Source organism: Pipistrellus kuhlii, unplaced genomic scaffold, assembly GCF_014108245.1.
Source record: "Pipistrellus kuhlii isolate mPipKuh1 unplaced genomic scaffold, mPipKuh1.p scaffold_m20_p_3, whole genome shotgun sequence".
Taxonomy (NCBI): domain Eukaryota; kingdom Metazoa; phylum Chordata; class Mammalia; order Chiroptera; family Vespertilionidae; genus Pipistrellus; species Pipistrellus kuhlii.
This window is the reverse complement of record NW_023425529.1, coordinates 186,439,082-186,459,424: the sequence shown is the minus strand read 5'-3', so window position 1 is coordinate 186,459,424 and position 20,343 is coordinate 186,439,082. Positions and strand designations below refer to the sequence as shown.

Below are 20,343 nucleotides of genomic sequence, written 5' to 3'. Positions count from 1 at the left end.
TCCCCCTTACCCCCATTCTCCCCTGCCTTCCCTCTGAGTTTGACTGTCAAACCTAAAACATTCCTTGATCATAAATTATTTCACTGGATCTTCCCACCTTCAAAGTGCCTGCCAGTCAGCGAAGACTTAGTTTTATCCTCATAAAGTCGCATTGCTAACGCAGACCCAGATGGGGCTGCAGGACAGTCACCAGCACAGTCATCCCACGTGATGCTCTGTGCACCAGGCACCTCCAGGCTTTCACGTTACGTGGCATCCAAACCCCCTTCAGAGGCTTGTGAACAGGTGTCCTTCCACGTGGATGTCAGCTTGATTGAAATGAAGGGAAATGCTTCCATTTCTTCCTTTCACCCCTGCAGTCCTGCTGCTAAGAAGACAAGAAACAGTCACCGCTTAGTCTTGCTATATGATGTTTCCAATGAGATCTGAAAGCTTAGCCCTGAATTAACATTGAAGAAGGCACCTGCAGGCAGGCCCTGCCCTGAGTGACATGAGGATGGGAGTAGCCCCGCCCCTGCCCCTGCCCACCTACCCTCCCTCTCCCCACCACTCCTCTCCCTCTCCCAAGGAGAGGCACCTTGGCCTTGAGGCCCTGGTGTGGTTTCCTGAGGCCAGGCTCTCTGGTCTCACTGCTGGATGCACCTGAGTGTAAAGGCTCCCCTGTACCTTTAGGGCAGGTGTGGGGGGCGGGGAGAGAGCCCGCCTGTCCCTGTGTTAATTCTCCCCAGATCCCGGCCTGCTGTAGTGGCTGCTGCTTTGAGTAGGAGGTGAGGGTCAGTTCCCATCCCCGGCGCTGGGGAGACAGGCATGGCAGCTGGCTGCTTACCTGACTCTCCCCAGGTTCCCACAGGCACCTGGTAACTGACCTCCACTTGCAAGTGTGTGTTTTCACACATCTGCACCTCCCACCACACAGCCTGTGGTGTGTGTGTGTGTGTGTGTGTGTGTGTCTGGGATGCGTGTCACCCTGTCAGGGAAACAGGACTGGAGTTTCAAAGAGTAAACTTGCTAGGAAGCTTTGGGACAGTTTGAAAACTTGGTTAAAAACCAAGCCCAAGCCAGACGCGTCCTCTGTCAGTTGAAGCTGTGAAGTCCTTTCGGAGTGTGTCATTGGCATGAAGGAAGCAATAATTCCACTGAAGGATGTTTTCAGTTTTATCTTGTCTTTTATCATGTTCCCAGCATTACATAATAAATGTTAAGAGTCCATTGCTTTGTAAATTCCTGGCATAGTCCTCTGTGCATGACACGTATTCAGAAAAGATGTGCATTGAATGGCAGCTGAAATTGGGCTTTTGGGCATTTTGGCTTAGTTGCTGACTTAGGGAACTGGGGCTGGATAAATCTGGGTCTGGGCGGTGTGTACAGTCTCAGCATGGGGACGCCCCACAGGGCTGCAGGCTCTGTGTCTCTGCTCGCCCTCACAGGTTTGCACTCATATTTAGAATCTCTGGTCCAGGGTTGCACTTGACTGCACACTGTGGGTTGCTTACCCATCCCCTGGGTTTGCTCAGGGGCTGTGCCTGGTGTGCTGCATTCCTAGGGACACGTGGAGACCATCTTCGACTGCAAGTTCAAGCCCAATGATCCCAACCTCTTGGCGACCGCGTCCTTCGATGGCACCGTGAAGGTGTGGGACGTGGACACACTGACCGCAGTGTACACGTCCCCGGGGAACGAGGGGGTGATCTACTCCCTCTCCTGGGCGCCAGGTAAGGAGCACGCCATTCCAGTGGGGAGGACGATTCAGTGGCCTCCGGACTTTTATTTTCCTTTGAGTTACCTTCTTCCCCTCAATGTCGTCGTCTCCCAAGCGCCAAGCAGAGGCCCCGTAGGAAGGACATATTTGTTGGGTGCGTTTTGGGGAGATTTTCTGAGTGGACTTCCCACATGGACACCTGGATTTCTGGACCCTATGGTATCACGTGACCAAAGGGAAAAGCCACGGTCAGTCAGGCTAATTGGGACCCATCTCATTTGAGTTGCATTTGTATAGGCATGTCTTTAACGATACGGCACCTCTGAGGTGACCATTTTCCTTCACAGTGTTTTGCGAATCAAATACATGAAAGCGTTAAACATTTGCCTTCTAACGTTACAAAATGTGTTTTCTAAGTTACGACGCAGAGTTTTCCCCGATGCAGCTGTTTTGTAAATATGAATGGTTATATGTCAGCACAGTTCACTTGTGACCTTGTGATGAATTCTGTGGATTTTCACATTTAAAAAAAAAAATTTTTTTTTAAAGACTGCTTAGCAAATCTTAAGTCTTTTTCAAAAACGACATGTTTGGGAAGCACGTTTCTGGCAAGCATGTCAGAGAACGCCTGTCACATCGCTTGCCAAGGTGATCTGGATTGCATTGCCGGAGCCACCTCCCAGAACGGTGCCTTCATTTGGGACCTCAAGAAGGGCAGGATGGTGCAGCGCTTTACTGAGGTAAGGAGTTACTTCCTGGTGGCCGAAGAGCCTGTCTTAGGCTGCTCGCATGCTTTGGATCTTACTGTAGTAGAGAATCACCAGGTGGCAGTGTGTTCTCTGGATTGGAACAGAGCCCGGGAGGATGTTTATGTGTTAAAATGAATTCTGAAAAGTCAATCCACCTCCAGTGGCACCAGGTCTTCGCAGGAACCTGAGTCCTCCCGGTTACCTGGGCACTTAGTCCGTGGCCGGAAGAGGCGAACCCACAGCGGGGCCAGGGCACTGCGCCAGGCCTCCCGCTGGTGAGCTGCCCGAACCTGACTCTTCAGCTCTAGGACGGGAAGTCGGTTATGTAGTTCCTTAGTTTCCTTTTTGTCCTCAGGTCCTTCTAGTCCATGACAAGCTCGCAGACCTCTCCACCTTTGGTTTGTGGTGTCACAGATGGTGGTTGGGGTCAGTTGTCACCCAGAGTTGACGGAGTCCCACTCATATTTGGGAAACACACATGATCTCGTGACAGCGAGTTAGATAGGAATCAAGGGAAATGCCACAGAATCTGGGATTGCCTCTTGCTGCTTTGAAATGTCATTCGTTTCAAATGATTGCTGTTAATGTCTATTAAGTATAAATCCTCTATAAAATCATGTATATGTTTGAGGCTTTAAAACCATTTATACTGAAGACTTACCCCCTTTGAGGATCAAGCAGCCTCAATCTCCAGGGGTTGGAGAGCAGGGATTTCCAACACCAGGGGGCAGTGTTGCCCTCAGCAGAGGAGACTCCCACAGAGGCCTGGGCTCAGCTCCTGCCCTTTCTCCATGTAACAGGCACACTCCCCTGGAGCACTGACCTCCCCCCCGCCCCTTCTTCCCCCCCGAGCTAGAACAGCAGCACCCAGTGACAAAGGGAGCAGGAGAAGAAAGGAACCGGAAGAGGAACCCTCAATACCAGGCATTTATTTGCCCCAGGGGTCAGATCTGGTGGGCTGTTAAGGCATCTTGTGACCCACAGTAGCTGTCCATTAGTGCTAGAGCCGCCCCAGCCCCACCCCAGAGCCCAGCACCGTAGCACCGTGTTCCTGTCGCCTGGATCCACCGTGTCTTTCTAGTGAAGACCGGGATCAAATGGCTCGGATCTAGGAGGATAAATGTGGGGGAAATGAGCAACGCCCGCTTGACTTAGCGGTCACCGAGCCTCACACAGGAGCAGCAGGATGTGGGAGGGCCGGGGTACCCGCATGGGGGAGCGGAGCTGGCGGGGGGAGGAGGGGAGAGGAGAGGGAGGGGGGTTAGGGGGCCTGTGCTCCAGGTGACAGGGGTGGACACGACCCCATTTTGTACCCATTTTTGTAAGCCTCCCCCTTGACCTCCAAAAAGGTAAAAACAGCAGCCAGAGGTTGCCTTAGTCAAACGGCCATGAAACAGGTAGAAAGGCATGTTCTCTCCCCTAAAGCAGCCAGCAGCTCAGTGCTTGGAAGATTGAAATGTCTTCCGTCAGTTTTGGAAATGGAGTGTCCCCGTTGAAGGATGACACGCCCATGTATGACATCCCCTGGAGTCTTACAGGTTCTCATCACAGCACTGGGCCTGCGTCCCTTTCCCCGCCCTCAGCCTGAGAGTGCGAACACACAGAAAAATGACGTCCTTTGTTCTAGGAATGACCCTAAGTCTGCTCCGCTTGGCTCCCATAACAGTAAACCTTCGAAGTTGAGAAGAACAGTTGTGGCCACAATGCCTGACTGCCCTGGGGTAGGAGGCAGGCCGTCACCCTCCCTGCAGCCCGGTGTTTGCAGGAGAAGGCGGGGAGCAGAGCTTCATCCACTAGCCCAGTGGTAGGCAAACTCATTGGTCAACAGAGCCAAACATCAGCAGTACAATGACTGACAATTCTTCGGAGAGCCACATTTTTTAAACTTAAACCTCCTCTAACGCCACTTCTTCAAAACAGACTCACCCAGGCCGTGGCATTTTGTGGAAGAGCCACACTCCAGGGGGCAAAGAGCCGCCTGTGGCTCGCGAGCCGCAGTTTGCCGACCACTGCGCTAGGAGCTCAGCAAGCACTTCTGGCTCTTGGCCCGAGTCCACAGAGGAGAGGCAGAAGCCACCCGATCCATGCTCTGAAACAGTGATCCTGGGTGAAGTGTGAGAACGGGCACACTCAGAGTGTGTATTCTCTCCCTGTCGTGGTGTGGCCCCAATGCTTGCATCACCCACAGCCAGCTCCTCGTAGCAAAATCGCTCTTAGACGGAGTAAGCAAATAAGAGAACAAGAGGTGCGTTATTTCTTATTGATAGGTGTTTTGCATTTTTTGAAGCACGGAAACAACGGGATTTTCTGCGTTGCCTGGAGTCACAAAGATTCCAAACGGATAGCGACCTGCAGCGAGGACGGCCTCTGGTGAGTGCTGCCGCCGCTGTCCCGTCCACAGAGCAGCCTTGGGCCCTGCCAGTGTGTCCTGGCAGCTGGACACGCACATCCTGATGAGGTTCACGTGTGCACACCTGTCATCAGTACCATGTAGAAGGCCACACAGGCCTCTGCTGTGTTGCTATGATGCGTCAGTAATAACTATGAAACGATGTTCAAAATAAGAAAAAGAGCCCAGCCAGCATGACTCAGGGGTTGAGCATCAAACCTATGAACCAGGAAGTCACAGTTCGATTCCTGGTCAGGGCCCATGCCCGGGTGGCAGGCTCCATCCCCTGTGTGGGCTGAGCAGGAGGCAGCTGGTCCATGATTCCCTGTCATCATGGATGTTTCTTTTTCTCTCTCTCTCTCCCTCTCCCTTCCTCTCTGAAGTCAATTTTTAAAAAATGAACAATAAATGAGGATGAAAAAGGAACCAGCCTTGGCTGCACAGTGACAGCACTGCCCCAGTAACAACGAAAAGAGAGCGATGGCCTCAATGAGGCATGAAGGGCTTTTCATGAAGAGCCTGCACGTTTCTCCTCAGATGCTGGAGGGGGTGGCGGGTCAGGGTTACAGCAGCTCGGGAGCTACTCAGTGCTCTGGAAAGTTCTTCCCAGTGTGGGAGGTGCTGTCATTTAGGAAAGCATAGGGATAAAGGAGCCCATGTGGGAAAACCCGTTTTATAGAAGCTCGGTTCCCTGACCCCATGTCTCAGAACACGCTTCCTCAATTCGGTTAAGCCTGTGGGGAAGGCAGGTTTCCAAAATATACTATGCCAGGCGGAAGTTGCCTTTGGGCTGAAATAATGTTTTAACCTGAAGATGCCGCTCAGCTGCGGGGGCTGCTGTCTATGCGGTGAGACAGACACGCCTGGTTGCTGGACGGTCGTGATTTGTCCCATCTTCGGTTTTGCTGTGCAAGCACCTGCTTTCTTATTCTCACTTTTTCATTTCAGTGGGAAAGGTAGTGCTTATGGAAACTTAAAAGTTCTTCACCGGGATATTAAAATTCTCGGAAGAAACAATATTAGTGATATTTCCCTTGAAAGAACTGTTTGCAAATTGATACAAACCAAAATAAGAAAGCTGTGCCTACGTGTTTGTTTGTTTTTAAGTTTTACTCTTTATTTTATTATTATTATTTTTTAATATATTTTATTGATTTTTTACAGAGAGGAAGGGAGAGGGATAGAGAGCTAGAAACGTTGATGAGAGGTTGGGGATGTGCCTGCAACCAAGGTCCATGCCCTTGACCGGAATCGAACCCGGGACCTTTCTGTCCACAGACCGACGCCCTATCCACTGAGCCAAACCGGTTTCGGCTGCCAACGTGTTTTTGATGGGGTCACACGTGTGTCCGTTCAGGGCTGTGTTTATCTGATGACGGAGCAGGGGTCACCACCCCACCCTCAGAATTCTGGTGGACCTTACGGTGTCTTAGGGGGGCTGTTCCAGAAACGTTTTAAAGCCTGTAATACATTGGTTTGTACACAACTTACTTTTTTCTTTCTGAAGGAATCAGTGGGCCTTGCATTGTGGTGTCATGTATATGGTATTCCAGGTAAAGCACACAGGGTCCTTTTAGGGAAAGGGGGTCCTTCACATTTCTACTTACATCACTTAGAACATGCAGAGGAATATGACCACATGTACGTCTTGGATTTGGTATGATGGGACATGTCACCAGCATTAGAGAGGAGTTATTTTAAATATAAATTCTGAATCTGAATACCTAGTGCACATGTTAGCTATATCATTATGGTTTACAATAGTTGTATACGTTATGCTTTTCCTCAATAAAATTCTATAAGAAATAATTTCTCACTGAAAATGTATCCCCTTTAATGGGTATACCTAGATTACCATAACCAATAATATGTGAGGTAGATAACATTTACATTGATTACCAAAACCAGTAATATGTGACATAGATAACATTTACATAGATTACCATAACCAGTAATATGTGACGTAGCTTACATTTACCCAGCACGTTCGAATGTGCCCAGCGCTGTGCAGGCAAGGCCCCTCTCCTAACGCTCAGGCTGGACTGAGCCGTCCTCTGTTCCCCTGAACGAAGCACTCACAGGGTCTGTTTCCAGTTAGCACGCTGCTCTCGGTTTCAGCATCATCCGGACCCTGGACGGGAGAGTGCTGCACAAGTACAAGCACCCTGCCGCCGTGTTTGGCTGTGACTGGAGCCAGAACAACAAGTGAGTCTCTCCCCCTGGAACCAGGAATCGTTGCCGCCCTGAGATTTCAATCGCCACCGAGTTCAATGTCACCCCCGGGGAACTCTCCTCACTCTTCAGGCAGCATCCCCTTTGCCTAGCCCCGGCATTGCTTACTGGGTCCAAGTGTCTTTTTATCTCATGGTTTGTCCTTGTAAGACTTAGAAACATCAATTCCCTGCTTTCAGAACAGAATTCCGATGCCTTGGGACAGTGGTCGGCAAACTGCGGCTCTCGAGCCACCTGCGGCTTGCGAGCCGTGGTTTGCTGCTCTGTGGACTAATGAGTTTGCCGACCACTGCCTTAGGATGAAGTGTGTGGCTAACTAATGAAAAATATAAATCAGTCCAATCCAGAGGGCGGCCCCCCAAAGTGTTTACACACACTTGGAATAACTATATAGGCAGTGTTGTTTAAAATGCATGTCATTTCCAAAATTGAGCAGTCAGCTCTCAAAGTGGTACCTTTTTGTAGCTCTGTGTTCTTAGCCAAACACTTTTCAATACACAGATTCCCTGTGTCTGACCAACATAACCGTTCCACACTCTCATCTCTCAGTTTCGTAGGTTTAATAGGCATTTGACAGTTGAAATTAAAACTAGTGATTAATGCAATATGCTTTGATGGCTAAGAAAGGTTTTTCTTTTCAAAAAGTCCTCCATACTTAACTATTACACTTTCTACCAAGCCTGCCTAGTAAATTTCATTTTTTTTAAAGATTTAAAAAAAATACTCTAATTGCTATATTCATATTTTACTTAGCATGTTAGGAGATAAGTAACACCTTGAACTTATAAGTTTATTCATAAGGTATCTCTGAATATTAATTTTGATGTTTATATGTACTCTTTTTAAATGTTTATTATTTCATCTCTAAGATTTTATACTTAAGTCTCTGCATATATATATATATATATATATATATATATATGTATATTTATGCATGTAAATATTGTATTATGCAAACGATATTGAAACCAGCCCCTGTATCAGTGGGCTTGGGCAGATGTAACCAGCACATCTACAGCTCAGCATTCCCGTTGGAAAACTGGTGTGTTTCTTCACATAGGACTGTATAATACAGTTCTTACAGCCCCTGTGACAAAGGGCAGCCCGCAATTCAGGCCAGTGCCCTGTGATGTGGCCTCTTGGCCTCTAGGGTGTGGGAGCTGCTCATGGTGGGTAATGGCCCTTGGGGGGCTGTTCTGTTTGGCCCAGGACCTCACCGTCTGCCTAGGAATCAGTGAGAACCACTGAGTTAGAGCATCTCAAGCCAAGAGAGAATCGGCCGACAGGGCTGTGACCCGCCCTATATGGACAGCCCGTTTGGGAGTGATCCCAGCGGGCCTTCCCAGGGGAGCGGTTTGACCCTGGCCGCCGAGGATTGACCAGAGGGCCCGGCGGGTGTAATTGACAACCTGCTTACCAGCAAGCAAGCACATCCCGTCACTCACCACTGGGACCCGCCCTAAGTACCAGTAGTTCTGAGAAATAGTCAGCAAGTTCTCAATCTGGACATTTTGAAAAAAGAACATACAGAAATAGAAATACTGTTATCTCAGGTCTAAGATGCGTAAAACAAAAATGTAACTGATTAGAAGGGAGCAGTCAGAGAGACACATTGTTGGTATTAGGGCAGTTTCTGCAAATTATGTTTTTACTTGTGTAAGATTTAAGTCTCATGTCACAAAGGAAGCTAAAACTTCTACTGTCCGACGTTAGAACTGTGTGCGTTTTAAAATTATCAGCCACAAGTAACACCACATCTGTCACGTTTTCCTATCTCCACGGGCCACCGACGGCCTTCCAGAGACATGATCGCCACGGGCTGTGAGGACAGAGGCGTGCGCGTCTACTACGTGGCCACCAGCTCGGACCAGCCGCTGAAGGTGTTCAGCGGGCACACGGCCAAGGTCTTCCACGTGCGCTGGTCGCCCCTGCGGGAGGGCATCCTGTGCAGCGGCTCCGATGACGGGTGCGTGGCTTCGATCCGAATTTCCCAGTCCACTTCTGTGACCCAACTGGGGTGGGAATATTTTAACTATGTACTTCACATGTGGGCATTAACAAGTACCTAATTGCATTCAATTTAATTGCATTAATTTTTAAAAAAATCAATATAGTCTTATCTCTGAAGGTGATATCAAACAAAATACTTTAAATATATATAAGAAATGAGCACCCAAAAGTAGATTTTGATACACCTGGGTACATCGTGCTGTCCTAGAATAGGGGGAAAGAAGAAGTCTCTTTCTAGAAAGCAGAAGAGAGATGCCTTAGAGAAATACAAATATATATAATGTGTCTCCTTTATAGCGTCATATAATCTTAGAAGTGTCAGTAGTCTGGTATCATCAGATTGTTATAAGTCTGTGACTAAAACATTAGTATGAATTGTCTAAGCAAAGTTGGAATTTGGAACAGTCTTAGGTTGATTTTTAATTCAAATTTTATTTTAGTAACATTTGCACTTTGTTTAATCAATAGATTCAAGTCATATCATGAATCCAGTTATATTTAAGTTTTGTAATGATCTGAGAGTAATTCCACACTGAATAAGCAACTTATTATACTGACAGAAATGTGGAGGGATGACTTACTGTACTGATATAATCACAAATATGAATTGATTTTTCAGGTAATATCCATTGCCATATAGACAGTATTTTCATGACTTACAAAAAATTTAAGTGCTCTAAAATTTTTGTATCCATGTTATTACTCGTATTTTTCTTTGGTTTTATCTGTTTTGGGTATTTCACTTAAAGCAATACATTCTTTAAACATATAAACTGTGAAATAGAACAGGTAGTATCATTAGCACATGACCAGTAAAAGTCAGGAGAAAAAATACTCTATTGCAGTTCACTAGTGCTGGCCTAATTATTTATTTCCATCTTCTATGAAGAACAGAGTCTTAGCATATCTTGAAACATAAAATGCTTTTGTAATACACTGAGAGTAATCATTGTGCTCCAATAAGAATAGGTTAATATTTCGGGTAGATTATAACTCAGATGGTATTATACCCAGAATGCTCTGTTCCAGGTCTGTTCGAATCTGGGATTATACTCAGGACGCCTGCATCAGTGTTCTCAGCGGGCACTCAGGGCCCGTGCGGGGGCTGGTGTGGAACCCTGAGATCCCGTACCTCCTGGTCTCCGGCAGCTGGGACTACACGGTGCGGGTGTGGGACACCCGCGATGGGACATGCTTGGACACCGTGTCCGATCACGGCGCAGACGTGTATGGTAAAGTGTTTCTCCTGCTTTCACTGTGCCCCTCATGATGCCTGTCATTTCTGAGCAGGATAGTGTTCTTAAGAAGTCTTACACTGTTTCATTTTTAAATAACATTCTCATTAGGAACCATACAGACAAAAAAAAACGTCATCAGAAACTTGCAGAATATAACTTTGGCTTACATTGTGGTGTCTTTACCTGCAGGTGTACTTGTGTTTATACACACACACACACACACACACACACACACACACACACACATATTTATACACACACACACACACACACACATATTTGCATGTATGGCTTGGATTTTTCTTCCTCTCTTACCCTCAGTCCAGAGATTCGTTATACAACAGGAAATCAATAACGAAGTAGATGTAATTGATTTAGCCATTCCTCTACCTCTATTCTAGGATATGTACAGTGGTGTTTTATTTTTTAATATTACTGAGTTAAGCATGGAAAATCACATTTCTTATCCTTTGCTCATCACTTCACTCTCACTTGCTGGGCCCAAGTAGGCCAATTCCGATGGCACCAATGGTTCCTCCTAGGAAGTGCCCCTAACCCAGCCACGTGTGTCCATGTGCTTCAGCCGCGTGGCCTTTTCCCTGAGCAGCGTGGGACTGAGCGTGAGAGGGAACCGCACTTCCGGTCATTTTAAATCGAAAGGGCCCCACCCTTGTGGCTAGACCTTCCATGGAGTCACAGAGGGCCGTGTGCTGTGTCGGTATTAATAAACTGAAATGTGATTCCAGCATTGTCATCCAGGGCCGTTTGCTTTCCCACAACGGTTCCATTTATATCCATCATTCATGGGATATGCTATTATAAATCGTTTATTCCATTCTTACGGTGTTTTCAGTCAAGATAGAAACACTTGCCGAAACCGGTTTGGCTCAGTGGTAGAGCTTTGGTCTGCGGACTGAAAGGTCCCAGGTTCGATTCCGGCCAAGGGCATGTACATTGGTTGCGGGCACATCCCCAGTAGGGGGTGTGCAAGAGGCAGCTGGTCGATGTTTCTCTCTCATTGATATTTCTAGCTCTCTATCTCCCTTCCTCTCTGTAAAATATCAATAAAATATATTTAAAAAAAAAAAAAAAAAAGATAGAAACACTTCTTCAAAAGTGCAATGCTGTGTGCGTTCGCTGAGGCCCGAGTAAATAAAATGTATTTCCAATGTCGACTGCAGTTAAGGCCGTTTCTCCTTCCTTCAGGCTTAACGTGCCATCCCAGCCGCCCCTTCACCATGGCCTCCTGCTCCCGGGACTCCACCGTGAGGCTGTGGTCGCTGGCGCCCCTGATCGCCCCGGTACAGATCAGCATCCTGGCGGACAGGCCCTGGAAGGAGATTGTCGGGAACACTGGTACTGACAGCATGCATGAGTCTGCTTTTTATTTGTACTTATTTACTTACTTACTTTTAAGTGTGTTTTTATTGATTTCAGAGAAGGGAGGGGGAGAGAGAGAGAGAAACTTCAATGCTGAGAATCATTGATCGGCTGCCTCCTGCATGCCCCCCACTGGGAATGGAGCCCACAACCAGGGCATGAGCCCAGGCTGGGAATGGAACCACAACCTCCTGGTTCATAGGTCAACGCTCAACCGCTGAGCCACACCAGCCGGGCCAGCTTTTTATTTTTAAACCTAATCTCCCGACAGCCTTTCCTCACTGCGCGATGTCTGTCCTCAGATGACGCCGTCCTGCCAGGCGCGCCGCCCGTGCTGTGCGGCAAGGTGTCACGGGCCATCAAACAGGACACAGAGAAGCCGGGCGGGCATCCGTGTGGGGAGAAGCTCCGGTGGTTTTCGGAGTGTCTGTCCGTGAGTATGAGCGTTTCCCTCTGCCCGACACGGGTGGTCACAGCCGTGGTTGTGAAGTCATCACGTGTTTGCATGTGTCACGGGTTCAGTGCAGCCCTCTGAACACGCCTGCACGGTGTAAGCAAGCAGGTGAACCCGGAGACGGGCGGTGGGAGGCGGCCTGGCCGTTCCTTCTCATGCTCAGTTCCCTGTGCCTGCTCGGCACGGTGCAGAGGCACCGGCTGCGGGTCTCTCCCTCCAAGCACATCCTTGGCTGTTGACTCCGCGTCCACTGTTAGCCTCCAGGTGGCAGTGACAACCTGTGGGCCTTGGTGGCCGTGATCAAAGGGCAGGATGACAGCTTGCTGCCTCACAACTACTGCAAAGGCATCATGCACCGGAAGCACCTGCTCAAGTTCCGCACGGTGAGTGCAGCGGCAGGCGGGAGGGGCTCGGGCAAAAGGGAGTTGTGCGTTCTCCCTATCCTATCTAATAAAAGGGAAATACGCAGATTGACTGTCACTCCAACACACAAGATGGCTGCCCCTATGTGGTCAAAGATAGCTGCCCCCATGTGGACACAAGATGGCTGCCACGAGGTGGCCAGCATGGGAGAGCAGTTGGGAGGGACCAGGCCTGCAAGGGAAGGCAGTTAGTTGGGGGTGATCAAGCCTGAAAGGAAGGGCAGTTAGCAGTGACCAGGCTGGCAGAGAAGGGAAGCTAGGGGTGATCAGGCCTGCAGGGGAGGGCAGTTGGAGGCAGGGACCAGACCAGCAGGGGAGAGCAGTTAGGGGCAATGAGGCTGGCAGGGGAGGGCAGTTAGAGGTGACCAGATAGGCAGGGGACGGCAGTTGAGGGGGGGAGGACAAGGCTGGCAGGAGGGCAATAAGGGGTGACCAGGCCAGTGGGGGGTGGGGGGGATTGGGGGTGACCAGGCATGAGAGTCTGACTATGAGAGCAGGAATGTCCTGAGAACCGAGAAGGCAGCAGCAGTTCTCCTAAGGCAAACTGCGAGAAACCCCACAGGTCACCTGGACCTGCTTGCAATGCTTCCCATGCACCTGCAACTGGGTGACAGGGATGCGGGGGCCACGCTGGGTCTGGCCTCAGGGGCCCGGCAGGCTGTCTTCTGAGCTGTTTTATTAACCTGATGGTACTGCGGAGATCTCGGTGGATTGTCATGCAGAAGTATTCGTTATCTCATACCTGGGTGACCTGCAGCACCCACCACACACCAGCCCTGGGCCCAGGGAGAAGAACTAGCTTAGGATCACAGTGCAGTGTCCGCGGTGAGCTTCCCTGTCAGCATGGAGGGAACTGTGACAGCTGGACACGTCTGACGGTCGCCGTTCCCTGTTGGCTGTACAGGAGCCAGTCGAGGAAGTCCATCACTTACCGCCTGACAGCGGCCTTCATGACATGAGCCGCCCCATCACTGCTGCATCTTCCCCTCACTGCCTCCGGCCTCGGGCCTGTGTCGCCACCAATAACCCAGGAGCTTTAGGGACAGTGGGAATTCGCCTCTGCCGCCCCCTCCCCCTCCTCAGACCACCCAGGTCCACCCACCCACACTGTGAGAGGCAGCCTCCTTCAGAGAGAAGTGCGGGCTTCAGGTCTGCTTCCCTGGCCGAACGCTTGTCAACTGTGTGTCCATAAGGTGCTCTCACGGGCGGGTGCCTGGCCTGCGCTGATGGCACACAGTTCAGGACAAGGGTCTTTTCTTTGCCCCCAGTCTGAAGCCCAGGAGCTGACCACAGTCAAGATGTCCAAGTTCGGAGGGGGCATCGGCGCGCCGACCACAGAGGAGAGACTGAAGGAGGCCGCGGAGATCCACCTGCGGCTTGGGCAGCTCCAGCGCTACTGCGAACTCATGGTGGAGCTTGGCGAGGTGAGGCCATCGGGGTGAGGTGGAGGCCATCGGGGCGAGGTGAGGCCCATCGGGGGGAGGTGAGGCCCATCGGGGGGAGGTGAGGCCATCAGGGGGAGGTGAGGCCCATCGGGGGAGGTGAGGGCCATCGGGGCGAGATGAGGCCCATCGGGGGGAGGTGAGGCCCATCGGGGGGAGGTGAGGGCCATCGAGGGGAGGTGAGGGCTATTGGGGCGAGGTGGGGGCCATCGGGGTGAGGTGCACAAGTTTAGCCATGCAATGTGTCCTGGTTAGTTGGGGGCTGTGTAGCGGGCCTCTCTCTGGATCTCGCTGGTCCCTGGTCTGTCAGGTGTGGGCCATCACAGTGCGTCCTGGGCTCAGGGACCTGCTAGACAAGGTGAGTACTATAAGGTTAGAAAAACATGTAATCCTTTCACTTACAAGACCTGTTCTTACTGAAAAACCTTGGTGGCATTAATTTAATCTACATTTCAACTTCTTTTTCCCTTTTCCTCCTACTACAGTATAGTTAATTCTCCCTTTAAAATGTATTTAAATTCCCTTTCTTAGGTAACATGATTATAAATTATATAACATTTAAAATGACCTGATTAAATGTTAACATTATTTTTAGGCTAATCACCAGTTTCATAGCCTTACTTGCAGTAGAGCGCTATTCTGAAAAGCCTTAATTAAAATGAAGCTTTGCACCCTATCTGATGGCTCAGTTGTTTGGAGTGTCACCCCATACTCCAGAAAGGTTGTGAGTTAGATTCGCAGTCAGGGCACATACCTAGGTTGTTGGGGTACATAACTCATGGCCGACTGATCGATGTTTCTCTCTCACATTGATGTTTCTCTTTCTCTCCTCCCTCTCCTTCTAAAAATGAATTTAAAAAACATATCCTTGGGTGAGGATTAAAACATTTGTTAAATAAAATGAAGTTTTGATTTAAGTAGTGATCTTTCAGAATATTTTTCCCTCACTTCCCTTCCAGACTTGAATGTAGTGAACTCCATCCTTTGAAGTCACAGTCACAATCGGCCTTGGTTGAGCAATGAGCTTCTTTTTTAGGAGTCTGATATTTTAAATATGAAGACCAGCATTACCAATTGCAAAGGAAGGATTTACAATAAATATAACTTATAAAAATGAGTAAGGAAAGAATAGGAACATATATATTTGTTAAACATAACAGTGGAGTAAAATCTCGGTGCAAATTACTTTGAACGTAGGACATAGAATACCATGGAACAAATTACTCTGGTGTCCTGTTGGACGATGAGTTAATATATTTTCCAAACTAAAAACTCCTTCCCCCGCCATCACTTTCTTTCTCTCTCCCTCTCCCTTTTTCTAGCTCTTGTCTCTCTGTCTGGGACTAGTTCAGGATTTTCCCTGCTAAATGATACAATTTACATATCATTTCATTTTAAAACTAGAGACCTGATGCATGAAATTTGTGCAAGGGGCTCAGCTCTCACAGCTATGGTGGCTTCCTTCAGCCCTTACAGCCCCAGCTTAGTCCAGAAGGTCCTGCAGGAGGTCATTTGGCTGTCCGGTCTAATTAGCATATTAAGCTTTTATTATTATAGACTAGAGGCCTGATGCATGAAATTCGTGTGAGAGTAGGCCTGCCTTCTCCTAGTTGCCAGCACCAGCTTCCCTTGCAGCCTGGGCTTCATTGGGAAGCTCATCCAGAAGGACGTCTTGTCTGATTAGCATATTATGCTTTTATTATATAGGATATGGTAATATACTCTGTGGGATGAATGAGCTAGAAAAGTCACTCTGGAAATGCTGACACTCTAAATACCCTCTAAAATCTCGTTTCACCAATGGGAGTTCATTAAAGAACACGCCTGCTGGGCATGAGACTGTGCGCGGGAACGGCTGTGTTTCTGCTCTTCTCCCTGCTGCAGTGGGACAAGGCCTTGTCCGTGGCCCCGGGCGTCTCGGTGACGTACTGGAGGAAGCTAACGCAGAGGTAAGGCCGTCCGTGCCCCAGAGCCCTTCCAAGCATGTTCGCGTAGGAACAGCAGGGGCAGAGCACAGCAGCTTTTGAGATTCATATTTTATGTTCTTTTAAATGATAACTGATTTCGTGTCCTCTGATACAATAAACTGATCGGTTGCAAGTCATTTTGCTGCCCTTTTGTTTGACCTGCCATCCGATAAAGTCAGTGGAAGGCCAGTTCCCCATGTCAGTTCAGTGGATGGAATGGCAGGTCCACGGACATGCTCACTGGTCACGGTGCTGCTATGGAAAGGTAAGTGGTGAGATTTTCTGAAGGTGCCCAGATGCTTGTGGGATACTTCCTCAAAACAATTTTGCCTTCACCTCAGAAAAAGCTCCTTTTCATTTATCCTTGAAAACTGACGCCAGATTTCCTCTGCTCCGAGGTTCACATGGCAGCCAGGAAATGATCTCTCTCCCCAAGACACCCAAGTCTGCGTTCTACAGACCGGTCATTGCATTTGATTGGCAGTCTCTCTTCCTATTAGTTCCAAAGGCCAATGAGAATACTGTTCCTAATCAGCTGTAACCAAGGAGGTGGGGTCACAGGGTAACAAGAGAGCTGTTGGGAGGAACCCCATTGACCCCGGACATTGGGGGTGGTGAAAGGTGAGCTGGGAAAACAGCATGAAATGCGGCTACTGCTCCTGCCCAAAGGCTGGCCATTGGAATGCAACTTAGTGCAAATGCCAACACCAATTAGATAAACCAGGTTCCTGCTCAACACAGCAGGTGAAGTATTACTAGTGGAAGGAACCAGGCTGGTCTTTGGGAAAGAGAAGCAGAGACAGACAGACAGGCCTGGGTACAATAGAGACAGAGGGACCCCCCCACCCCGGGAACCCTCCGGAATCATCAGCGTCAGGATCCCTGCACCTGTCTGGAACGTCCTGGGTCACTTACAGTACCTCCTTTCCTGATCGTAGTTTATGTGCTGGCATCGCTTTTGTTAATGATTCATAAGCAAGTTGCCTTTAGAAGCTCTCTATTCCTCGTTGTGTTCACGGTACCATTTAAAAGTCTCTTTAACAAAGCAGACGCCCACACATTTATTAATTTATTATTGCAGACACATCACTCCAACCTCTGCCTGTCTTCACATGGCATTATTCTTGAGTGTCCCTGTGCCCTCTTTTTATAAGGACATGCCCCATATCATATTTAGAATCAGTCTTAACCCCTAACCCATTATAACCCTATCTTAATTATATTGACAAAGACCCTATTTTCAAATAAGGTACTACTCACGGATACCATGGGTTAGAATGTCAACATATCTTTTGAGGGACACATTTGAATCCACAACATAAGACTATTTTCTATTCTACTCTATTCTATTCTATTCTATTCTATTCTATTCTATTCTATTCTATTCTATTCATTCCTTCAGAGCTTTATTTAGAGTTTATTATGTGTTAATCACTATGCTAGGCCTATAGAATACTGTTTAATGAGTATTTATATCTGGCATTAAAATGAAACTTTTCATTTTTAATGAGACAGAGGGACCCCTGGCACTGGATCTAGTCTACAACTCACCTTCAGAAAAATATATATCGCTTGTGTAAATAATAAGCTGCACTGATTTTAAGGCCTGGCTCGGTCAGTATATTTAGAATCTGAATACATGTAGTGGTCTAAGGGTAAATAAGTACCTATAGTCTCTATTATTTCAGAAAACCTTTGTCTCCTGTCTATGATTTGATCATAAAATCTGTCTTTTTCCAAAAAGTGATGCACAGGAAAGCTTTTATGACATCTGCCTCCAGGTTTGGGTATTTCAGAAAGCCCAGTCCTGCCGAGGGCCTGGAAACACCTGCATTGTAAAGAGAGAAACTGTTCTCCTTTCGCAGGAGAGCCGACCAGCTGATGCAGGAGGACAAGGACGCCGCCATCCCGTACTGCATGGCCGTGGGCGATGTGAGGAAGCTGGTCCGCTTCTTCATGGCGCGGGGCCAGCTGCAGGAGGCGCTGCTGGTGGCCCAGGTACAGGCGCGGGCACACCGCAGGTGGGGGGGAGAGGGTCCTGCTGACGGAGCGCCGTCTGGACGGACAGAGCCAGGGCCGGCCCGGGTGTGAGTGGCCATGCTGGCCTGGCTTTGGGTCCCCACCTGCCCACACTTCTCGGAACCCGGAGCCTTTGCTCGCCGCTGAACGTTGCATGAGCTTCACCGGCTTTTCCTGGTGACTGAGCGCTGAGGCTTCATGTTCACACAGCAGCGTCACCTGCTTTTCTGTGTGTGTGGTGTTTTTGGTTCTTTCAAATTCTAAGGTGGCTCCACATTCTGGCATAAATTTCAAACACGATTTAGGTATCCTTTGTTCAGAATGCGAGTCTGAAATGTGTCCCTCACCCGCAGTCAGCCAAGGATCACTTAAAGTGACAGAGTGTGCCCAGCCCGGTGCAAGCATCAGCCCTGGGACCGGGCTCATGGGTTCCGTTCTGGTCAGGGGCACAGATCTCAGTGCAGGCTGGACCCCTGGCCCCAGTCGGGAAGGGTGTGGGGAGACAACCAATCTGTGTGTCTCTCTCACATCTCTCTCTCTCTCTCTCTCTCTCTCTCTCTCTCTCTCTCTCTCTCTCTCTCTCTCTCCCTCTCTTCATCTCTTTCCTCCCCCTCTCTCTAAAAATCAATGGGGGAAAAATCCTTGGGTGAGTGAAGGCCCGGGGAGGAGTAGGGAGGAGAGGAGGGCTCAGTGGGGAGGGGAGAAGGGAGCATCTGTAATACTATCCACAGTACAGATTACTCTTTGAGAAGAGTGATGAGTTTTCCTTCCTCTCCAGGCTGCGTGTGAGGGGAACATGCAAACCTGCCGAGCGCCCACCCCGCCTGGGCCCTCGGGGCCGGAGGACGCCCGCGGGGAGGACTTCACCGAGTGAGCCCGCGGTGCCTGGGCCCGTGTTTCTACGGGGTCCCCTTAGGCGCAGTGCAGGGCCCACCGCCCACCCTCCTTTCCCTCAGAGGCGGTGGCTGCTCGGCCCCTGCATTTCCCTCCAGAGGGGGGTCTGCGGCCGCTCCGCCCAGTGCACAGGAATGGCAGCCACGAGGGCAGCCTGGGCGCACCTGAGCTCCCGAAGGCCAGCGGGTCTCCGCGGGGAGACTGCTCGGCCAGCACCCACGTCCTAGCGGGGCCACCTGTGGGAGCAGGGGGTGGGCTCACCATGTTCCCTGTGGCCGGTGCAGACCGTGCCGGTGACCTTGTCATCACCCCGGGCCCGTGTTAGTGACAGAATAACGTGCCAGCCTCTTGCAAAGAAGCCCAAAGAGTCACATATGGAAAAGCAAGAGGATTAGAACTCTCTGCTTCTTCCCTCTCATAATCTCATTGCCCGCCTTCCCCCTCCCCTCAGGACTCCCATTTTAGCCTAGAAAATGGGACGTCGGAGCGGTCAGGACCCTTAACCGGGTAAGGGGTCATCAGGTGCTGGCAGCGCTGTGTTGGGGACCAGTGTGCCCTCTGGTTCTTGGGCGGCTGCCCTCTGCCAGCCGGTCCTGCCTCTGCAGCCCCAACACACCCCCAGGCTGTCCCCCCTGCACTGGGAAAAGTCCCGGTCCCCCTGCAGCTCTTCCCGGTCACCGCCCTGTGGCCCGGTCCTCACTGCGCCCCCCTGTGGCCCTGTCCTCACTGCGCCCCCCTGTGGCCCGGTCCTCACTGTGACCCCTGTGGCCCTGTCCTCACTGCGCCCCCCTGTGGCCCTGTCCTCACTGCGCCCCCCTGTGGCCCTGTCCTCACTGTGTCCGGAGGGGGAATAGACTGAAAAGTAGGCCTTTTCCTCACGTGTGGGGGTCTGTCAGCTCCTCTGCTAAGAAAGACGGCTCCCTGATTCTCCCCGTCCGGCTTCCTCCCTAAGTCAGGTGTCCAGCTGGGTCCCTCCGCTCCGCTCCCCAGCCTGGGACAAAGAGCAGGGGGAGGAGGGGTTCCCCGGGGCGCCTGCTGAGCTAGGCTGTCCCCTTTCCCCCAGGCTCCTGCACATGGCGAGCGCGCAGCTGGCGGAGTGGCACTTCCATGGCGGCCGGGCGGTGCGCGCGGCCTGCTGCCACCTGGCCGTGGACGACGTGGAGGTACAGCGCTGGGGGAAGATGTGGGGAGTGGGGGGATGTGAGGGAAAGGGCTGGTGTCTGAGGGAGTCATAGCCAGGTCTGCATGCTTTCCAAGCCCCCGGGTGACACTCCGCAGACCCGAGCTCTGCCCCCACATTTGTACATCCCATCCTAAGCTCCTATTGCGACGAGCCTCTTGAGGTGTCTGTCACAGGTGAGGAGCAGGAGGTGGTAAAGGATGGATAATGGCTGCACTTGGGCTCTGTCCCTGACGTGTGAAAGAGCTGGTTTCCCTTCAGTGTGTTC

At 50.1% G+C, this 20,343-nt stretch overlaps 1 protein-coding gene across 2 annotated transcripts in view; it reads left to right on the top strand.

Annotated features, from left to right (window-relative positions):
• The window catches only part of WDR17 (WD repeat domain 17), a 67,035-nt gene that overhangs the window by 34,701 nt on the left and 11,991 nt on the right, over positions 1–20,343 (top strand). For both annotated transcript variants that reach the window (XM_045588990.1, XM_045588989.1), the window contains 14 exons: positions 1,544–1,712; positions 2,348–2,439; positions 4,736–4,818; positions 6,956–7,042; positions 8,871–9,035; positions 10,109–10,311; positions 11,524–11,673; positions 12,000–12,130; positions 12,409–12,534; positions 13,842–13,997; positions 15,900–15,964; positions 17,848–17,980; positions 18,780–18,871; positions 19,959–20,058. In XM_045588990.1, coding sequence (XP_045444946.1) covers positions 1,544–1,712; positions 2,348–2,439; positions 4,736–4,818; positions 6,956–7,042; positions 8,871–9,035; positions 10,109–10,311; positions 11,524–11,673; positions 12,000–12,130; positions 12,409–12,534; positions 13,842–13,997; positions 15,900–15,964; positions 17,848–17,980; positions 18,780–18,871; positions 19,959–20,058 — 1,752 coding nt within the window. The remainder of the gene's footprint in view (positions 1–1,543; positions 1,713–2,347; positions 2,440–4,735; positions 4,819–6,955; positions 7,043–8,870; positions 9,036–10,108; positions 10,312–11,523; positions 11,674–11,999; positions 12,131–12,408; positions 12,535–13,841; positions 13,998–15,899; positions 15,965–17,847; positions 17,981–18,779; positions 18,872–19,958; positions 20,059–20,343) is intronic.